Source organism: Cupressus sempervirens, chromosome 11, assembly GCF_028749045.1.
Source record: "Cupressus sempervirens isolate cs-2001-9-10 chromosome 11, ASM2874904v1, whole genome shotgun sequence".
Taxonomy (NCBI): Eukaryota; Viridiplantae; Streptophyta; class Pinopsida; order Cupressales; family Cupressaceae; genus Cupressus; species Cupressus sempervirens.
This window is the reverse complement of record NC_143128.1, coordinates 827,078,709-827,101,573: the sequence shown is the minus strand read 5'-3', so window position 1 is coordinate 827,101,573 and position 22,865 is coordinate 827,078,709. Positions and strand designations below refer to the sequence as shown.

Genomic DNA, 22,865 nt, shown 5'->3' with positions numbered 1-22,865 from the left:
TATCATAATTGAAGTGCACAAATTCAATTCTCCAAATTTCATGTTTTACTCCTGATCAACTGCATTTCATTTGTCAAAGAATTTGTTCAGATCATTCCTCCAGTTTGTGCTGTAGACATGGGTTTGTGTAGCAAAACTTAAATAAAAAGTAGAGCTAATCGACTCTGTTTGTGCTCATCTACAATATCCAGATCCTCGTGCTTTTCTGCATGAGTTTGGTAAAAATCAAGACTATATTAATATTCTGATAAAAAAAATCCTTCAATATTACAGCCTCATCATTAATTCCCATTTTTTTTCGAGGATTACAGAAATAAATTATTTAGACAGTTTTTTCAGATTCCAAATGCTTGCCAAAATTGTAGATTGTATTTGACTTCCTCCATTATTCCCTCGATAATACAAAAAGAAATATCTCTGCTGCTGATTGTCTAGCTTTCCAAGTTGGCAATAAAACCTCATAAAAATAACATTCAAAATTTACAAGTACTGATGCATTTGAAAAGCTCTATCACCAAATTAAATAGCTGGGTTCTAAATAGAACACCAACGCTGGAACCTTGCTGGTTTAGTCATGAAATGCAGTTTTATCTTCAGAACAACCACCAATCAATTGAATTTGACCAATCAAATGTACAGAAATAAGATGGCAAGCCGACTAATAGAAAGATTTTCAAGATCTGCAAGTTCCTGACAATTGGCTCATTTTGCAAGTCAAACTTTTAATTTACTTAGAAAGCAAACCATAATGGATGCTTTCTAGAAATGTCAGATGAAGATAATGAAACAGTAATTGGATCTTTTGTCCAGGTGATCCACGCTAAACCATGAGAAACACAGGGACAATCTGAAGGATGCAGAAACTTAGCCATATGGCCTATATCTCATTGCTCTTCGAAACCTCGGAGCCTTTCTGAAACAGGAAAATGTGGCACAAAATTTAGTAAAGCAATTTCGGTTAGAAAATTATAGCCTGTTAATTTTAATTAAATTATACCCACCCGTACCCATAAGGAGAATACGGATATGGAGGCCTCCATGGTCGATATCCCATGTATGGATTGAATCGACGACCACGAAACTGTTTCATCCCTGGGACATTTGTCCGTTTAGCCGTCACCTGCAGTAAACACACTAATTAGTAATTCGGCAACAGTAGATACAATTATCAACTACAAACAATGCAGTATCAGAATGTGGGTTGACCCCTACCAATTAGAAAAAGTTGGCATATCATATTAGGTGTGCACTACCATACTAAATAGGAATATTGACACTGGTAATAAACCCCACAAAATTACTTTTCGCATGCAAACATTTCTCTAAAACAAAACAATCACATCCCCCATATACTACAAGGGCTGGGGAGTTGCAGACAATTATGAAACCAAATGCAGATAAGGCCCAACAGGTAATAGTCTCCTTCATAACCCAGAAGTTCTTATACAAGGGTCTGGGAATCAAAGACAATTACAAAAATAATGCAGAGAAATCTGATTTAGCCAGCTAAAGTGAAATCCAAATGACATGAAGAACTTTCTGATCATCGTGGGATGTATGTAAAGAGATGCCATTGGGTTAAGGTCACTGTTACCTGCGACACATTTCTGGCATAATTTGACCCATCTCAGAAACAGGGACATCTTAGAAACTCGGGAACTTCCAGAAACCCATCCTGTGGCTGTCCCATAAAATTAATGTTTTGAATTTTGATAATTTGTTTAATGTCCACTCTCATGTGAACTCTTAATTCAAATACCCTATATATTTTAAAATTCCTCTATTTTTTATTAAGATGTACCCGCTGCTGTCCCTTGCTCCAGGAGAAAATAAATCTATCCCGGAAACCCATTTTGGATTTCCCCGTCCCCCCTGCCCAGGGGTCATAAGTTGTAATAGTTATCCATTTACCCTACCCTTGCAGATTACTAGTCATGTTTTCTGTCTTTTTTTAATTTGCAGGTCTGAGAAAAGTTAATATACTTTACTTTCAAAACAAACAGGTAGGTAAGTGTGATATTTTGTCTGCACTTGCAATATTGTCATGATAGTTCAAAGATGACGTTTAATTTTAGTGTAGCCACAATAAGACAGCCCTGACATTGCCAAGTCAACACCAAATTGCAATTTTGTTCAGGCCACTCCCAATCAAGAAACAAGACAACGTGGATCAACACAAAAGTAGCCTCAAATGAATGCGTGTGGCACAAGTTACACAAGCTACATGCAAACAACAAATTATTCAAATGCAAGTATCAGTTATATTCAGTGTTCCACATGGATGAATCACCCACCTAAATCCCCCATTTCTGGGACAAGAACATTTCAAGGACATCTCCCTGATCTCTGGAGATGGCATGGGACACTAAGACATCCCCAAAATGTCCAGCAGACTCCCAAGTCTTGCGACTGTCCATGGGATAATAAGTGTAGCCTAAAATGAACAGATGTGGCACAAGTTACACAAGCTACATGCAAACAACAAATTATTCAAATGCAAGTATCAGTTATTTTCAGTGTTCCACATGGGATGCATGACCTACCTAAATCCCCCCATTTCTAGGACAAGAACATTTCGAGGTCATCTCCCTGGTCTCTGGAGATGGCACAGGGACACTAAGACATCCCAAAAATGTCCAGCAGGCTAACAAGTCTCGTGACTGTCGATGTGACTAACAAGTGTCCCTCATGGTGGAGGGATGAAAAAGTCAATATCTTAAAAAAAAAACAGTTTGCATGCCACAATCCTTACCCTAATGGTCTATAAGCCTCACCCACACCCTAAGCACTCAATAAAAAAATGTAAAAGGCATCTTAGCTTCTTTCCAAATCACTTTGAAATTTCATAAATACTGGCATGGTGTTACCAAAAAAAGTGAAAATAGTTTAAACAGCATGCCCCCCAACCCTATTAGTGAGAGGGTCCAAACCACTGAATACTACCTCTTGACCCAATTGGTGTCTCTGCCCCAACCATGAGGGATACTGTCCCCAAAGCCTGTTGAGGCATTTGCCTCATCAATCCGAGGACTCAAACGCACACCCAAGTCTGCTTCTGGACTTAAAGAGCTTTTAGTCCACCTTATAGAAAATTAATGATGCAAATGATCTTAGTCGGTCAGTTAGAGATCACACATGCAACTACATATATAGGATGTTGCTGAGATGGATATGAATATGCCAATAGCTATACCAAAATGTACGACAGCATCTACGAAGGAAATAAACATTTATAAGATAAACTTGATTATAAGACTGCACTGCTTGTAAACAGCTTTACCAAAGAATCAACATTACTTTAAAGTTAAAGTTGAAAGCATCCTGTAGAAAAACCTTGAGAAAATAATGGAAACCAGAATCATTGACAAAAAGCACATTTAAATCTCCAGCAGGGAAATTTAATTATTCTGGTCAGCTTTAAAGAGAAAACACTATATGGGCAAGAAAGAAGATGTTATATCCAAGTAAATATTTGTTGATATTTATCCATTTCACATTAGTTATATCCAGCATTCTCACCTTTAGTGGGCGACCATGCAACTCAGATTCATTCAACAAAACTGCATTCTGGACAGCTTCTAACTCCAAAAATTCTACATATGCATATCTGCATCAAGATAACTTGATATCAACTTTACATTCCATATCAAAATACAGAGTACAAAATACTGTATATGATACAAGCCAAGTACAATAAGCATTTCAATCATTGCATGAAGAAACAAATAGAACTCGAGTTTCACAACTCACCCCTTTGGTTGACCAAACTTGTCTGTTAAAATTGTAACTCGGTTAACTGTTCCACATGACTGAAAATGCTGCTGGACCTCTTCTGGTGTGCAAGCATAATCAACCTGGACAATGAAAAATTCAAAAAGATATAAACCAGAGGAATTTCAGGATTAAGATGTGTGTATTTTTCAGCAGATACATCTGATAGTGATATTAAAGCTCACATTGCCCACATAAATTGACCGTGCATCAGCCTCCTCCTTGTTTGCTTGAGAAGCCGCTGATGCTGCAGGATCTATATACACACGAAAAGCATAATTTCCATCAGAATGGATTGAAAACAAAAAAGAGAAGTGAGAAACAATATTACAAACATTCACCTTGATACATTCAGTTTGTTATTATATATCCTCTGATTACACACAAAAAAATCACAATCATAGCAGCACCTGTATATTCAACTTGTAAATATGTTTTTTAACAACAGTTAGTGGTATCCAAAATTCAATCAATTAATGCCGAAAGGTCATGGGTTTCTTTTGATTTTCCTGGTAGATGGCCTAGAAAAACCTTAGAAATCAGGAATTGCATTAATGCTGCTGCATGAGATAAGAATAGATATCTACATATTAATCTTGATTTAAGTAATGTTTTCATTGTCCCATTCATGAGCCACTGGTAGTTCAACCTGAAGCTTATCAACAAAAATGCTTGAATCGCTCCCTCACAAGTTCTTTAAATTGAACTGTAGGTTGCAATCCATGAGTTTCCAATGTTGGTTGTGTTAGAGACTGTTCAGAAACTTTTATTTGATGTCATGTGCCCTCCACGTAAGTTCATGCGATCCTATGATTTTAAGTTCACAAAAGTGTTTCTAAATACTGTTATTATATTATATAGTTACTATTATTATATCAAGGTTACCCCAAGTTTCCGAGATGGGGACGGCAGAGGAAAGGTGTATGGATTTTCAGGATGCCATTTTTTTGGCCAATTTTGGGGACAGGCAAAGGGGATGGCTGTTTATGTATAGGGATTATTTAAAAGATATATGGAAATTTGATATGTTCATATGAAAACATGGATAAAGAGTGCATATATATACATTATTGATACCACTGCAATATCAGGGATTCTGATGGTGCTTCAAATTTGATTTAGATTTAATATTTTTCCTCATGTTTAGCTTCATCATAATGTAATATTGCAACATGTAAACGTGAAAATTTGATGCAGGAGCATCCTGGGCTTTCTTGCAATCCTGCATGTTAGGGGCATTTGGCTTTGGAGTAGTGGACTCGGTCACCAAAGGAGTGGTGCTTGGTTACTATTGAAAGTAGTGTTGGCCGAGGTGCTCAGTCATTGAAGGGGCTCAGCGCTGAAGAGCTCAACAAATACTGCTGCTCGGCACTCACTGTTGTGCTCGGCATGTGTTAGTTGCTTGGCATGTGTTGGTTGCTCGGCAATGCTTGTGGGAGCTCAGTGATGCTTGGGAGTTTGCTGTCACTTGGCAGTGTGTTGGTGCTGACTGGAGTTCTTGGTGCATTTAATGCATGTAGCATGTGATTGTGATGTGGATTGATCTAGGAGTTTGTGTGGACCTATTTGTGGTCTTGGTTATCTCTCCTATGTGCATTTAATCTTGGTTGTAAACTTGGGGCTTGTCCTGAGTATTTTTGTATAGTTATCGCGTGTTAACTTTAGGTTAACGCGAGGATTAACATTTTGTATTTAATGTTTGTTGTGAGACGACTTGTGACTTAAATATGCATTTAATGCAAGGGGTTTTATTTAATTTGTAATTGCTAGGTCAACCTGTGGCTTAGTTGGGTATAAGTAAGGGGTCTTGTAGAGTCTTTAGTCATTATCATCTAGTTTGGAGAAGATGAAGTGGAAGAGCGAACTTTGAAGGGCTAGTAGTTAAGACTTGAAAAACAAGGAGATTTCTTGGTGGGCTTGCGAGCACAAGTTAAGATTTCCTTGGTGGTTTTCTTCTAGAGTGCACATCTGAACTAGCTGGGATTGGTGTTGCGAGTTGGATCTTGTGGGATCTTGCAGAACTGTTATTGTAATTGCTGTTGTATTTGGCCCTAACCTGGAAGGCCTTACAGCCGAGCAAATAGCATGTAAACAGTTATTTTATAAATAAAGAGTTGTTATTTGGTATCAGATCTTGCATTTGTGTTGCATTGCTGTTGTGTTTCCATTGTGTGGTTATTTGTTGGGGGCTAGGACATCTCCTTTGGGGATTCTCCCACCTTGCACTGCATCAAAATTAAACATGCAAGATAAACAGTATAGATTTTCAAGAAAACTAATCTGATGAAATACAAAGAATCAAAGTTAGCAAAGTAGTCTTGTGATTAGATATGAATTGTTGTTTACAAACACCCACTGCTGTTACAATTCAGAAAATGCAGAATGTCATCATATAACACATACCCAGAGTGCCTCATAAGATAACTAACCCTGAAGAATAGATAACAGGCTAGCATTAGTCTTTATTTATTTATTGATGTGCTAGGCAAAAAGGGGACATTACATTTTGGGGACAGCCAAAGGAGACGGATGTATATAAAGGGAATTTTTAAAAGTTACACGAAAATTTGAAATGTTCATACAAAATCAGCGATAAAACATGCATATATGCATTACATTCATATCAAAACATGGATTATATATATATATAACATAACATTATAAATAAATAGTCATTAATAAGTTATCCCAGTAAACCATTTGCACATTAGCATTCAACAACTGTGTGCAGTCATATGCATTTTCCTTGGCAAAAAATGATTAAAGCTATACATATGCTTTCCGTTGTCTTAAATATGTATGCTTTCATTCTATGAGATCATAGTATTTGTATTCTTCAAGACAAGTACAAGGTGTATGTGCATCCGTCACATTGCCTCCTCATTCACAGTACCTCAATGGGCAAAGTTAAATGTTCTTCTAACATCTTGTTTCAAAACTCTATAACAAGCAAGCATTTATTTTGTTAAGTTTTACCATTCTTTGGCATTTTTAAGTTATTACCTTCATCTCCAATTTCAGCAACTTATGAATTCTTCCAGTAGCAAAACTGGAGCACATATTCTTTTATCCACTTAATAAGCATATCAATAGGTTACAAGAAAAAAAATCACTTTTCTACATCCATTCCAACATGTGCATCCTATCACATAAGGAAGTTGGCTTCAAGAAAGGAGCAACAAAATATTGGGATATAGCCCCTAAGTGTGCAATCTCAAATGTGTCTGGTTAAGAGCTTGCAAAAGTAAATATTGATAACAACTAAGCTCCCACACATGATATGTTAATGTAGCTAGTGGAAGGCACTGTGATTAATTGTGGTTGAATGAAGTTCATCTAAGTCAAGACAGATCTAGATGCTTTAGATGTACAGTGAATAATCATTTTTTTATCGTATTTACTTTTTTCAAGTTTTGTATTGATTCCTATTGATATATTAATATCACTTATAAATTAACATTGAATGAATTATGAAATGTATTCTTCAATTTTGCCATTTAATTTAACTTATTTTTAGTAGCAAGTACAAAGGTCCAATAACACTAAACTTTTTAAATTTTAAACGCACACACAACTCTACCCATACCTGCAAAAAGAAATTGCCATACCGATAAATTTTAATATCAAATCCACCCATAGTCCAACCTAAGCTTTCAAGCAATAAAATTATGAAAAAAACACATATCTCTTGAAGTTTAGTGTGGTCTTGAAGTCTTTGATTTGGATTAACCCTCAACACTGCTTACAATTTCTTACAATCAATCAAGAGGAAAATGCTTATTTGTCAAAGATCAAAAGAGCTGGTGGCCGTGCACATGCATTGCAATTTCAAAATCAACAGATTTATGTGTATCATTAGACTCCAACCAAACATTTGAATGGTGATTCCAAAGATGCCACAAAAGCACACTAAGAGTGATTACATTGAATGAGACAATACCTCAAATTTTTGATCCAACGTTAGCAAATGCTGATTAGGAGCAACAACATATTTTCTATGATTTTGTAGTTGAAACTTGAAACCTTTTGGAAAATTATTATAGTTTTTATAAGGTTAATATAGATTTTATATATATATATATATATATATATATATATATATATATATATATATATATATATATATATATATAGAGAGAGAGAGAGAGAGAGAGAGAGAGAGAGAGATATGCAATTTGACGTTAAAAACAATAATATTTTGTTAATTTGGTTTGTCACCTCTCATGTGCAATATCAATTTAATTCTGATGATTTGTCTTAAGGTTCTATAAAGTATATGGTGAATGTCTTATCAATGTTATTATATGAATACTTGATAGTTCTTATAATTTGAATTTCTTAAGTTTCCCTCTTTAACAATAGTTTCCTACATTTCGTAGAAAATAACCTCCCAAAAGTCAATCCCCGTTAAAGGAAACCCCTTGCTCACCATTGTATCTGAAATATAATGTAACATAGATTTGAATAATATTTAAAAATTGTGCAGCAATGTGAAAGTAAACAAAATATATTATAAAATGTTGAATATTTAAACAAAAATTTAATATTATCTAAATAAACTTGTGCATTGATTCTTTACATCTAGTTCCAATGAATGGTTAAATCACGACAATTAATTTTCCCAAAACATAAAAAGATCTCCCAAAAACTGTGTTACATCCACTACCCAGAGTGGAAAATATAATGGAGATTAAAAATGTGCAAACCTACAAAAGTAAATTGCATATGGAAAAAATCAAGTACCATCGAGGAATTGTCCTCAACAAGCTCGCTCTAGATTCAAGTGAATTGCAAATGATTATGTCCTCCTCAATCCTAATGCTTCTTAAATCTTAAGGGAGGTCTTCATTAATATCAATGTGGCGTAGAGAAAGCTATAACCTAATAGATTCATCATTGTCACTGCAGCCCTCTAGCATAACTCTCTTCACAGCAGTAAGAGTCACAGAGTCATTTAATTTTTTCAAACTTTGTACCTCATGTGTAGGTTAACTTTGTAAAAAGTAGATAGTAATTGAATACTTGAAAACTATTGTACTTAGTAGATGGTACTGTATAATGCAAAGTAATCGCAACATGAACATAAATGAGAAAAATCTATATTTCACAATATTTACTTATTCTTTGTATCTTTAATTTTTCACCCTCTTAAAAAAACATAATCTTTTGGTTTGCCAATTCTTCCCCAGTAGAATTCTTCTGCTACAACATACAAATGTACAGATCTAAAATATATAGAAATGCACAATTTTTGACCCGTTGTTTTAAAAAATCATAATCTTTGAGTTTGCCCTTTTTTTGCCAGTAGAACTTTGCTGCTATGATTTACAAATGTACAGTTCTAAAATATATAGACCAAAACAACAATGCAATTTCAACATTTATATCCACTATAGATCAAACCCAAATGCATCGCAGGAAACCTAATGCAACCAGAAAACTAATTACCTCGAGACAGCCACTAAATTATGGAATAACAAGCAGGAAACAAAAGAAGCAACCTTATACAGCAAGTTACTATTCTGTGAACCAATTTGTGATATGAAATAAAAGAATTAGGCTTAACCATATACATGAAATTATAAGCAGCAGAATCAGGAAAACAATACTACTCACTAAACAGATAAAAAGTTTACTTAACCAAAACAAACACTATTAGACGGGACAAGGAAAACAGATTAAATAGGTTTGTAAATGCACCTTGTACAGCACCCATCTCCTTCTCAACTTTAGCTTGCATATCTCTTAAGGCGGCCGCCTCATCCTCTATTTCTTTTAACCGTTTTTTCATTTCTAGCAATTCCTATAGAGCACGGTTCTGAATTCTATGAGACAACATTTTATTATCTGATGTTACAAGAACTACTATGACATATACTCTAATTGATTACTTTATGTGCACAAATCAACAAAAAATAAACTGCAAAATGAATTGACCAAAAGTAATCAATAAGACTCATATAAGTACAGAACAAATAAGATATGAAATGGAGCACAAAAGTCAAGTCTGACAATGATTTCCTTCTATATGTAAAACAATTAAAAATTAAAAGAAGCAAACACAAAGAAAGCATAGACCAAAAGATATAAAACAACAAAATCACATAGCCTATAAACTGCAATGCTGTTTGAAATTGCAAGAAGCTTTGATTAATAAAGCTTCATATCTTTAAAGTGAGGCCTGCTTGAATCTGCTAAACGCAATTAGTTCAACAAGGACTTTAAAGTTGATTAGTTCAACAAGGACATTAAAGTGAGAAACTACTTGAACTTACCATCAACAATTAGTTCAATATAATTTTAATTTTTAAACACTAAAGAAAGACCCTGTTAGAACTTGCAAGCAGCATTTGGTCCAACAAATGGCAAAATCCAAGAGCAAATTGTTTATAAGTGACATTTTACCCTCCAGTATATATGCCAGCAAACTAACAGAATATATTCTAAAATTGAACAAAAACAAATCCATAACATAGCCAGATCCACAGAACAATCTTAAAACGAAATTAAAAGTAATGGAAGCTTGCATAATTGAAGCAATAGAGATAAGAAACAAGATCATTCACCACCGCGGTCAAAATATGGAAGTGACCTACAAACTTACAATCTTAAATCAAAGTTACAAAACGCTCTCTTTCTCTGTTATGTAAGTTCCTGAAACTATTATCGGAAATTTGAATCATTCATGCATCAAAAACTATGTATAAATTTTATGATTAAAAAATTAAATACATTGCTGTGGAGAAGGGCGTACAAATCATAATAGAAGAATCTAATGCAACAAACTCTTGGAAAACAGGGAGTTACAGACCTTAAATGAGAAACCAATACCACAAACCCATGAAAAAGTTGGAAGTAGCCATGAGAACAAGTTTAAGTGATTGCACCATGGAACACCTTGGAGACAACCAACTTTGATGTTCTCTGAGTTGCCTCAATGTTAAGTTTTTTGTCCATCAAACTATGGTTTTGAACCTTGGTTAAGCCCCTGCAACTATGTTGGGCTAGGTTAGAAAGTATCCAGGTATACCAACTTGGACAAATTGGAACTATCCTTGGGAGCAAGTGAAAGTGGGTACATTATGTAAACACTTATTGACCCAGCCAATTTCAATGTTCTCTTTGAGTTGTCTCAATGTGAAGCTTTTTTCTGCTGAACTATGGTTTCAATAATGCACTTCTAGCTATATGGGTAAGATTGAAAAACTTCCAGGCATCCCTCTAGAATCTAAACTAATGTTTCATCATCACGTAAAGTGACAGGAGATTACTTTCCATGATTCAATAAAGGTGTGAAAAGAAAGCTAGCTTCTACACAAGGGAATATTGTATTGTAAGAGGGAGGGAGCACTCTCCCATTCTCAACAGATCCATTCATGATTTACTTCACCACTAATTTTGATTTTGGAAGTTAAATCCTTTATACTCCTCCAAATGAACATGGTTCATACTTTGTGGCCCATCTTAAAACCATGAAAGCGTCAGCCGGTGGGGGGGGTTCTCCTACATCACAGGATTGAATTCGATTCTTCAAGATGTTGCTTCAGATCAAATCTTACTCTGCAATAAACGATGCACAAATCCTATAAAATTTTGACCAAGATTTTGTGTTCATCATCACAAAACCTTGTTTTTAAGCATCTAAGCAAATTATCAATTTCCCCCTATCTTTTGCACGTAATATGTTACACTGCGTAAATTAAACCTCTGCCATTGATGCGGCACAAAGAAAAGCCTAGAAGCAACTGTTGATCTGATTGTAATTCCATTTCATTATTTATAGGATAACTAAAACTTCAGCTCTTTGAAGTTACTATATATTTTTTGTATATTTTATGTAACCTAACAATAAATTAAATCCCTGCCGCGAATATCACACAAACAAAATCCATAGAGCAATGATTGACCTGGTAACTAATAATTCATAATAGTTTGCGATTATCCATACATCGTTAGCAGTACACAACAATCAAGTAAAGCGGTTTTAAGTCGAGAATAAATTAAGTTCCCTAGAAGGAAATAAGCTGATCTTCTAATAAAATAATGATGACCAGGCCGAATTAGGGTTTCCTAGGGTGAAATTATGGAGCGTATGTTATAGCTAAAACGAGATTAAAAGGGTGAGAAAAGATGAGTTTGAGCGGTAAATCATCGAAGCGGGTAATCCTATCCAGAAACCTTACAGAAAAATCTGGATCATTTCCTTCAACCTCTCAGGTCATTTCACATCTTGCTACTCCTATTCATGGAAGAAGCAAACAACCTCATGACAAAAGTCCAGAAACTCTGCTCCCCTAAAAAATTAGGTATTACTGAAATAGAGCATTCATCTACCATAAAGAACGAGGGGGCAAGCTCAAGTCCTGAGCAACTTTTACAAACGATATACGAATAACACTCCATTGAGACGCCTACGGCCATGGTCGTTAAGGAAAACCTTATTAAATTGGCACATTTATGCAAAATAAAGAGAAAGGAGAGTATTTGAAGATAGAACCTTTGCAGCGGGCTCTTCAGAGGCGCCTTCGTCCTTGTTCAGTTCAGTATCCACCATTTCATCGTCCATGTTGGGAATCTCTGCACCGTATGAACCATGTTCCTCATCCATCTCTCTCTCACGACCCAAATCCAATAAGAAAGATTACAGCAGTTATATAGGTATATGAAAATAAAGCACGAAAGCGCAAAGGATTTAATCCGCACAAGAAATAGAAGAAAAAAGCTGCAAAGAGATGAATAGCAACGAGGCTCTGTCTATTTAATGCTGCTGACTGGTGCCGGTCAGGCACGGGTCGGTCCGGTGGCCTCATTGCCTATTTAATGTTTTTCCAACCTTCGTTGTTTAAGGGAGAGAAACTGAAAGTTGGTAGTTTTTATAAGTTAAAAAAATATGGATTTTGTAACCTAATAAATAATAATAAACAAGAGCTCTTTGAGAGCTGGAGTCCCTGTCTTTAGGGAAACAAATTGGACGTAATATTTGTTAAAATTATGGTTTTGAAAAGAGAAGTTATAAATTTTAGCAAATTTACCTTAGACTTTTAGTTAATATTTTAAATTTTAATTTTATAGAATAATGTGGCGACTACCCATTGTCTAAAAATATACAATGTAAAATTGCGAGATTTGAATGAATAGAATTTTAACTAAGAAATTTAAAATTTTAAAAATTTTATTACATAAGTTAAATTTCGAGATTAATTGTTTTTAATTTTTTTAATTGATATATAGTAAAGTTTATATATATAAAGCAATACAATTCTTAATAGCAATAATATATTTTAATAAAAAGTCAAATTTAGTAATTATTGATTTATATAAAACCAATTTTTAAAATAATATAAAATATATTAACATTTTTAAATATTATATTCAAAACTAAAAATTGTGATATTAATATTGATATAACATTATTTTTGTTGTAAAAGATAAAAACATGATTTTTTATTAATAAATCTAATCAACTTGTGACAAATATTAAAAAGATAAAGTTTTAATTATTTTATGACTCTAATGAACTTGTGACAAATATACAAAAGATAAAGTTGTAATTAATAATGAAGTTGTCACAAATAAGTAAAAGATAGAGTAAAATTAATGAATTCATTAATGCATGTTAGAAAATATTGTATTTTTTGAAATGGAAAAATAAAATAAACCCCACCAAAAATGTAATGGACCAATTAGAAAAAGGTAATAAATCAACATAAATTAATTTTAAAATAGAAAGTTTGTTGAACTTTAAGAATAACTTTAGAAATAAAGTAATTGTTGTCAAAAATTAATAAGGAGGGGGGGTAAAAAAAAAATTAGTACCTTGCTTAATAATCAGGAACTAATAAATTTGAAAATCTTCATAATCTTAGGAAGCTGGAGTTCATTAAAATAAAAGCAATACATACTAAATTTATAATTAGTTCTTGTACTTTTAGTTCTTGTACTTTTAGGAACTATTTATAGGACTCTTTTATTTTAAGTTATAATCAATTTTTTGAATTTTTAGATTTGATTCTTCAAACAAATTTTCTATCAACTTTGTAGATCATTCTTCATGATTCAAAATTCTATGCTTTTTATAATTAATTAATATAATTATTAAAGATGATGATGTAATTCAAATATTCAAATAAATTGGTGAGTAAATAAATATATGATATAGAGTTTGTGTAAGAAGACATACAAATATATAATTTTATTTTTCACATATTCTTCACTAAGGATACATATTTATAATTATAAAGTTGTGTGTGTGTGTGTGTGTGTGTGTGTGTCTATATATATGACATGTGACAGCAAAATTTTACAAGGAGGTGGAGAAAATTGTCGACATGATTCTAAAGCATTTTTTCCTCCTCATAGGACTTACTGCTTCCCAAAATAATGATTATAAGACTTTCATGAGATCCCTTCCTAAAACCTACTTAGTGTCAAATAAAAAATATAATAGTATAAAAATAATAAAATTTTATTTTAATTTTAAATATATTTTCTTTTTATATTCAACATTGAAATTAAAATCAAGATAAAAGCAATCAAATCTATTAGAACCATTGGCAATTTTAGTCCAACAAGTTTTAAAGAGAAAGACTAGAATTTGTTTGGCTTAAAATAGTAAGCTTGGGAAGTTTGTCAAGTCATAGTTGTTGTTTAGTGCAAAGCTTGATTAGTCCTCAAGTGGGAGATTGTTAGATTGTGGTGACTAATCAAGGAAGTATTTTATCGGGGGTTTAGGGGTAGAGCCCTCGAGAAAACAAAAATTGGGGCTATTTAATTGGCATTTTATGGCCGACATGTTGTAACTAATTTTAACTCTAAAGCGGCAAAAATACTTGTATAAAAGGGCTTAGAGTTAGGGATTGTTTCATTTTTATGTATGATGCGAAAATTGCTTCTTGCGGCATTATTGAGTTGTAAGGATACAAATTATAATTAGGTTGAAATCACTAGATCGTAATAATATTGGACTTACTATTTGGTGGACGTAGCCCAGGGTTTGGGTGAACCACGTTAAATCTTGGTGTCTTGTGTTCTCTTATGTCTAATTTATTATCTCCTAATATTGTTTATTTTTGCATGTAATTGTTATTTTTGTCTGAGGTTAATCCTAACAATAGTTCATCTCAAATGGTTCTAATTTTGCATGAGTAGTCTCTTAAGAAATAGTTTGAGTAGTCTCTTAGGCAATAGTTTATTTGGTTGTCTCTATTGATAAACATAGGGTCGGTTGCCCCGATTTTCACCATGGTGTTTGGTGTTGGCCCTATATGCCACTTAACTTATTTTCACCACGGTGTTTGCCCCACATGCCACCTAAGTGATTTTCATCTTTAGACAAATTATTTATCTTTGTTTTTTTGTATTTTTTAATGACTTCTTATGACTTGTCAGTACTTTTCTTTGTTTTCTGATGAGGTACTCTAAGATGCTTAGGGATAAAACCTATGAAGTTAAATTTTATTGATTGAATCTTATAGTGGATCACCCTCACGAGTAGCCAATTAATATGTTATTGATTCATATTCAACAATGATAGTGTGTAGACCAAGCTATTTAGGCTCAAACTTGCTCTTTTTCTCTATATCTTTGTATCTTTTGGGATTCTCTTTTAGAACAAGGTCTCCAATCTCAAATGCCCATGGCTTTACTTAGTGATTATAGTTTTCGCATGTGTACAATTGGTAAGCTTTGAGATGGTTAAAAATATTTTATCTACCTTCATCTAGTCATTCTAGTTCTTACAAGAGAAATATTTGTAGCTCATTATTTATTAGCTTCTATAAGAAAACCTACTAGGAGGGTAACTCAACCTCAATAGGTAGGTTAAGTTTTGATCCATAAACTAGGCATCTGAAGTGGTGCTTGATGGAATGCAGACACATGCAATAAGTAAAAAATGTATGCTAAAGTTAGATGTGGCAATCACAATCAACATTATTAATTGTTTACTCTAGGATTTTCAGGATAGTTTTGTTAGAGACCTCAACTTGGTCATTACCTTGAGGGTAAAACAGTGTGGAAAAGTGATGTTAAATATGGGACTTCTAACCTAGTTCATAGATGTATTAATTTTTTGAAGGCATGATTGTTATCAATAGTGATGGAAGGGGGTGTTAGAGTGGGGTTGTCGTTGCACCAGAAGATCGATCTGTTAATGCTTGATACAACCACTAAAATTATAGTACATAGGAGGCAATTAAGCCCTTGTCATGAATCCTGAGGGGAGCACTAAACAAATTTTCAACAATCTCCCCATTAGTGTTACCTGAGGATCTAAAGATTCGAGCCTATGACTAGGCTCTGATACCACTTGTTAGAGTGGGGTTGTCGTTGTTAGCATGAATGTTGATGGTATTCCTTTGGGGGAGTATCCTAAGCATTAGAGAGCATTGACATTTTGCATTCATGATTGTGTTTGTCATTGATGTCAACATAGCAGTAATCACGTGAAGACTGGCAAAATAACAGAAAGAGATCATACTTGTACAAACAGAGTTTTGATGTACAAGTGAAGCGCAATTAAGGACATGTTCCACTCTGTGTCTTGATGAGGAGGATCAATGTGTGGAGTCTAAGTTGAAGATGTAAGGAAGTTGTAAGTGATTTACAGAGAGAAGTGCAGAGACAAAGTGCATGTAAAGCAGTTTCTAGTGATTGTACCTTCTAGCAAAGGTATAATTTGGTGATGCATAGTAAGTCAGTGACATAAGACAATCTGATGTGACGTTAGTAAGTGTGCAAGTCCTAAAGTCGTACGTGTGAAGTTTTGTATAGACTGTGAGCCAACAGTGCTATTGTAATTGTGAATTAATTAATTATCTTATTATAATTAATTGGGAAAGCCTTGAGGCTAACTCAAGGAATTATTTTGAAGATAGGGTACAAAGGAAAGAAGTTTTCTTTGTTTGTAAGATATGGAATGTGAATGAAGTATGTGAAGTGATCAAGAAAGTGTGAATTATAGTAGAGTGTTGTGGTAAATGTGAGAAAACAATCCAAGGGATTATTGGATGCAAAGTTTGTGATCTGGTATCAAGATTAGAAGAAGCAGAGGTCCAGTTGATAGGACAGAGAAAGAGGAAAGAAGTATAATTCTATTCTATTATTCTACAAGGAATAATACAAAGATCATTTGGATAGTGGGTTCATTGGTCTTGCCCCTAAAGTTGTTTGGACAGTGGATCCATCTACCTTCCACAACTCCTAACAGGGTTGGAATCTCCAAACAGGGATTCAAAGTCTCCTAACAGGGACTAGTATGTATTGAATGTTGTTATAGACTCCTAACAGGTTCCATCCTCTAACAAGGAATATTTATATTACTACATCATCTTATGGATATCATCCCCACCAGGGTTTTCCCTCTAATCAAGGGTTTTCCTAATTAACATATCTGGTGTTATTGTGCATGAGTATCTTGTTGTGGTTTCTGATTATATTGTTCACATGGTTAAGTTTTCTTAAGGTTGATAATTGTGACATTAGTTGGATAACTAATTCACTCCCCCACCCCCCACCCCCCACCTCTCTTAATTATATTGGTGGACTATATATTCTAACAATTGGTATCAAAGCATAAAGTCCTTGAAGAGAGATTTTAACATCTTTGGGAGATCAATGGCAAGTCATTTCAGAAAGGATAGTCCTGAGTTCAATGGAATTAACTATGACAGTTGGAAAGAGAAGATGAAGACTCATCTATTGTGTATGGGTCCAAGATATTGGATTTTGATGAAAGATAACAAAGCAATTGTGGAGGAAGAAAAACTTTAAAAATGTAGTGAAGTAGAAAGAGATTTGTTTATGTGCAATATGAGAGCCAGAGAAGCTCCACTGACAGCTCTTCCTGAGAATGAATACAATCAGGTAAAGTCAATACAAACATCTCATCTAATTTGGAAAGCACTAGAATCTATTTCTGAAGGAGATAAACATACAATGAGAATAAGATTGCATAATTGGATATGCACATTTCGAGATGCTAAAATGATGGAAGATGAATATGTAAGAAGCTATGTCGGTAGGATCTCTGAGATTGTTGCAGGAATCAAGTCATATGGTGGAGCTAAGGAAGAAGATGAGATTGTGTGGAAGATATTGAAAACTTTAACATCACCATTCAAGCAAGCAACATAGATGATTGAACAGTTGATACCCTATACTGAGAAGTTCACCAGAGAAACTTTTCTTGGAGATTAGAAGTAGTAGAAGCAGGACTGAGACAGTCTAGAGAATTGACAAGAATTGAAATAGCTTTCAGTGCCTTAAGTGTTTGACCAAATTTCTCTAGAAGTGTGAGCACACATGGAGATTTTGCTAACAGTAGTAGAACCAGATCTAATGAAGATAAGAAGATTGAAGAAGGTATAGCCCTTCTTGTAAGAAGTGAACTTGATGGTAAGAATATTTTTAAATATTGGAATTGTAATGAATTTGGTCATTATGCATCTAAATGTCTTAAAAGAGAGAAAAAGTAGAAGGGAAAGTTTAAGCCTGGAAGACCTAGAAATTGTCTGTATGCAAATGAAGATGAGGAATCTAATGAAAAAGTTCATAGTGAAAGTGGTGATGAGCTAGGATTCGTAGCCATTAAGGAAGATGATCTTGGCATAGAAATTAGAGAAGAAAGAGATCTAGTTTCTCAAGTTGAAAAGAAATATGATTGGATAATAAACAGTGGATGTTCACATCACATGACTAGTGATGTGAATAAGTTTGTTAAATTTAGGAATCATGATAGAGGTATTGTTAGAGTTGGTGACAATGCAACCTGTCGTATCATAGGGATAGGATCTATTACACTCAATGGAAAGACTAACATTGATGATTTTTATTTTGTTGATGGATTAAAGCACAACTTGTTGAGGGTTAGATAGTTGGTGGATAAAGGTTATTAGTTGCAATTCACAAAAAAGACTTGCATTATTAAAGATAAAGATGGTAAGCTAATTGGAACAGGAACAAGGTCCAGAAGTAATGGATTTTAGTTGAATCCTATTGAGATAACATATTTGGTTGAAAAAGTGGATAACAATTGGTTATGGCATAGGAGGTTTTGTCATATAAAATTTGATAACATTGTGAAGGCTAGTAGCACATTTGCAGTTAGAGATTTGCCTAAGACAATAAAACCTACTAATATTATTTGTGAAGAATGTATCTTGGCTAAGCAAAAGAAGGTATCTTTTCCCAACAAGAAGTTCACTACTACAAAGAGGTTGGACATTATTCACATAGATTTGAGTGGTCCCTCAAGGACAAGAGGATTCTATGGAGAAAGGCATTTCATAATTTTCATTGATGATTTCACTAGAATGATGTGGGTAGCATTCCTTAAAGAAAAGTCTGAAGCATTTGAGAAGTTTAAGATATTTAAGAATAGAGTTGAGAATGAATCTAGTATTAAGATAAAATGTTTGAGATCAGATTGAGGAGGAGAGTTTACCTCTAGAGAGTTTAACATGTTTTGTGAAGGGAATGGAATCAAGAGACATTTGTCTTCACCCAAGACCTCCAAGCATAATGAGATTGTTGAAAGAAGAAACAAATCAGTAACAATGGTAGCAAGAGCAATGATATTTGAGAATGATGTATCCAAGATATTTTGGAGAGAAGCAGTCAATACAACAGTGTACACTACGAACAAAGTACAAATCAAAAAAAGTATGAATAAGACCCCTTATGAATTATGGTTTGGTCATTCACCTTCAGTAAATTATTTCAGAATCTTTGGAAGTAAATGTTATATAAAGAGAGATGATGATATTGGTAAGTTTGATCCAAGAAGTGATGAAGGTATGTCTCTTGGTTATTCACTGAAAGTAAAGTTTACATATGTTTTAATCATAGAACCAAGACAATAATTGAATGCACAAAAGTAAAAGTTGATGAAAAATTTGGAATTAAGGAAAAGATGATGGATTACAATTTTGATAAAGAAGAAGATAATACTAGAATTGTTAGACATAATGCAGAAGTTTTTTTTTGAGACTAACAATGATCTGTAGAATGATGTGCAAATTGTTGAGCAAAGAGGAGAGAGATTTGAACCAAGAGAAAAAGTAAGAGTTGAGTTAGCAACTCCTACCTCTAACAAAAATCTAACAAAGAATCATCCTCCAGAGTAGACAATTGGAACCAAAGACAGAGGAGTGATGACAAGGAACAAAGTTAATGAAGAGATATGTTTAATTTCTCAAGTTGAACCTAAGAGTGTAGATGAAACCTCTAAAGATGATCATTGGATTCAAGCAATGAAGGAAGAATTAGATCATATTGTGAAAAATGAAACATGAGAATTAGTTCCAAGACCTAAAGACAAGAATGTTATTGGAACCAAATGGGTATTCAGAAACAAGATGAATGAACAAGGTGAGGTTGTAAGAAACAAGGCCAAACTTATGTGCAAAGGATATTCACATCAAGAATGAATAGACTATGAGGAGACATATGCCCTTGTAGCCAGAATGGAAGTAATAAGAATGTTTCCAACTTATGTTACGAATAAGAAATTCAAAGTGTATCAGATGGATGTCAAATCATCCTTCCTAAATGGAGAACTTGAAGAAAAAGTACACATTGAGCAGCCCGAAGGTTTCCCTCTAATAGAATAAAAATACATGGTATACAAACTGAAGAAAGCTTTATATGGTTTGAAGCAAGTGCCTAGAACATGGTATGCAAGGTTGGCAAAACTCAGATTTGCTAAAGGTGTGGCAGATAGTAACTTGTATTTGAAAGAAATATAGAATGGATTGTTGATAATAGTAATATTTGTTGATGACATAACATTTGGAGGTAATGATGAAGCAAGTGATAAGTTTGTTGAAGAAATGAAGAATGAGTTTGAAATGAGTATGATAGGAGAAATGAAGTTTTCCCTAGGTTTGCGAATTGCATAGAACAATGATGGTATTTCTATTTCACAAGCCAAGTATTTGAAAGATTTGTTGAAGAGATTTGGATTGGAAAGTTGTAAGCCTGTTGGTACACCAATGATAACTGGTCACAATTTATCTAGCAAAGACGAGACACCTACAGTTGAGCAAAAGAAGTACAAATCCATGATTGGAGGTTTGCAATATCTAACTCACACCAAACCAAATATAGAAAATGTAGTTGGGATTGTAGCTAGAATTCAAGCTGATCCTAAGAAGTATCATTATGCAACAATAAAGAGGATATTCAGATATTTGAATGGAACATCTGATTAAGAGATATGGTATGACAGATCAAGTGATTTCACTCTATGTGCTTATACTGATGTAAATTGGGCAGGCAATATGAATGATAGAAAGAGCACAAGTGTTGGAGCATTCTTTCTTGGAGGAAGATCGATTTCTTGGTTGAACAAGAAACAAGATTTTATTTCACAAAGTCTAGCTGAGGCAGAGTATGTAGCAGTAACAAATAACTGTAATTAAGTGATGTGGATAAAGCAGATGCTAAAAAACATTACGATAGAATTTTCAAAATCTCTTATCATATACTGTGATAACACAAGTACAGTGAGTAAGTCTAAGATTCTTGTATTGCATTCTAAGACTAAGCATGTATCTATCAAGTATCATGTTTTGAGAGAGAAGGTAGTAGAAAAGGAGATCATATTGAAGTATGTGAGTACTAAAAATTAGATTGCAAATATCTTTATGAAGCCCTTACCTAAAGATACATTTTGAGTACTTGAGAGGTATGCTTGGGGTTATGCCCCTGCCTACTTCAGAGTAGATGATGTAGAGATTGCATTAGTTCAGTGGTACAAAGCACTATTGTTTGAATGGACTGAATGTTGATGTTTTTTGTATAGGGGAGTATCTGTGATGAGCAGAGTCATTAAAGATTCTTGGTATTCAGTATTGAATAGTGTCTTTGGACACTTGCACTGGTTAAAGACTTGGAGTAGCAAATTGACATAATGAGGCCTTTGTCATTGATGTCAATGAGGGAGAAGACTGCATGAAAAAAATCCTCTAGTTGAATGGGGTAGAGATAGTTGTACATATCTCTATTAGGGAGATTTAGAAAGATTCATGAACATCTGTACAGGGGAGATATACAACATGAAGACATAGAACAGAGCAGTGTTCCAAAGGATCTTAGATTTGATTGATGAAAAGGATTTGAAAAGATAAAAACAACAGTAGAGAATTGTTTAATATTCCTGGAACTTAGATGTTTTTCATCTATGTTGCCATCAATGCCAAAGTGAAAGATCGTTAGCATGAATAATGATGGTATTCCTTTGGGGGGGTATCCTAAGCATTGGAGAGCATTGACATGTTGCATTCATGACTGTGTTTGTCATTGATGTCAACATAGCAGTAATTCTGTGAAGACTGGCATAATAGTAGACACAGATAATACTTGTACGAACAAAGTTTTAATGTGTAGGTGAAGCACGATTAAGGACATGTTCCACTTTGTGTCCTGATGACAAAGATAAATGCGCAGAGTCTAAGTCAAAGATGTATGAAAGTTGTAAGTGATTTACAAAGAGCAATGTAGAGACAGAGTGCATGGAAGACAGTTTCTAGTGATTGTATTATATCTTCTAGTAGAGATATAATTTGGTGATGCACAATTAGTCAGTGGCAATAGACAATTTTATGATGACATCAATAAGTGCGCAAGTCCTAAAGTCACATGTATGAAGTTTTGTATATATTGTGAGCTAACAATGTATTGTAACTACGAATTAATTAATTATCTTATTATAATTAATTGGGAAAGCCTCAAGGTTGACTCAAGAAGATAGGGTACAAAGGAAAGATGTTTTCTTTGTTTGTAAGATATGGAATGCGAATGGAGTATGAGAAGTGATCAAGAAAGTGTGAATTAGAGCAAAGTGTTGTGGTAAATTTGAGTAAATGATCCAAGGGATTATTGGATGCGAAGTTTGTGATCTAGTATCAAGATAAAAAGAAGAAGAGATTTGGTTGACAGGACAGAGAAAGAGGAAGGAAGTACAATTCAATTCTATTATTCTACAAGGAATAATATGGAGATCATTTGGATAGTGGGTTCATTGGTTTTTCCCCTAAAGCTCTTTGGACAGTGGGTCCATCTGCCTTCCACAACTCCTAACAAAGTTGGAATCT

At 34.0% G+C, this 22,865-nt stretch overlaps 1 protein-coding gene across 2 annotated transcripts; it reads right to left on the bottom strand.

The window, feature by feature from the left end:
• Nucleotides 1-347: 347 nt before the first annotated feature.
• On the bottom strand, nt 348-12,496 carry LOC149532118 (polyadenylate-binding protein 2-like). Of its 2 annotated transcripts, none has more exons than XM_089811190.1 (7): nt 12,269-12,496; nt 9,472-9,574; nt 3,957-4,027; nt 3,751-3,854; nt 3,520-3,607; nt 1,002-1,120; nt 348-913 (listed from the first exon to the last, which is right to left on the bottom strand). In XM_089811190.1, exons 1-7 carry the CDS (start codon nt 12,377-12,379, stop codon nt 865-867), a joined length of 645 nt encoding a protein of 214 aa, XP_089667316.1. In that variant the 5' UTR covers nt 12,380-12,496; the 3' UTR covers nt 348-864. The 2 variants fall into 2 exon arrangements, with proteins under 2 accessions (XP_089667316.1, XP_089667317.1); XM_089811191.1 differs by having other exon boundaries at nt 1,008-1,120.
• Nucleotides 12,497-22,865: the final 10,369 nt, after the last annotated feature.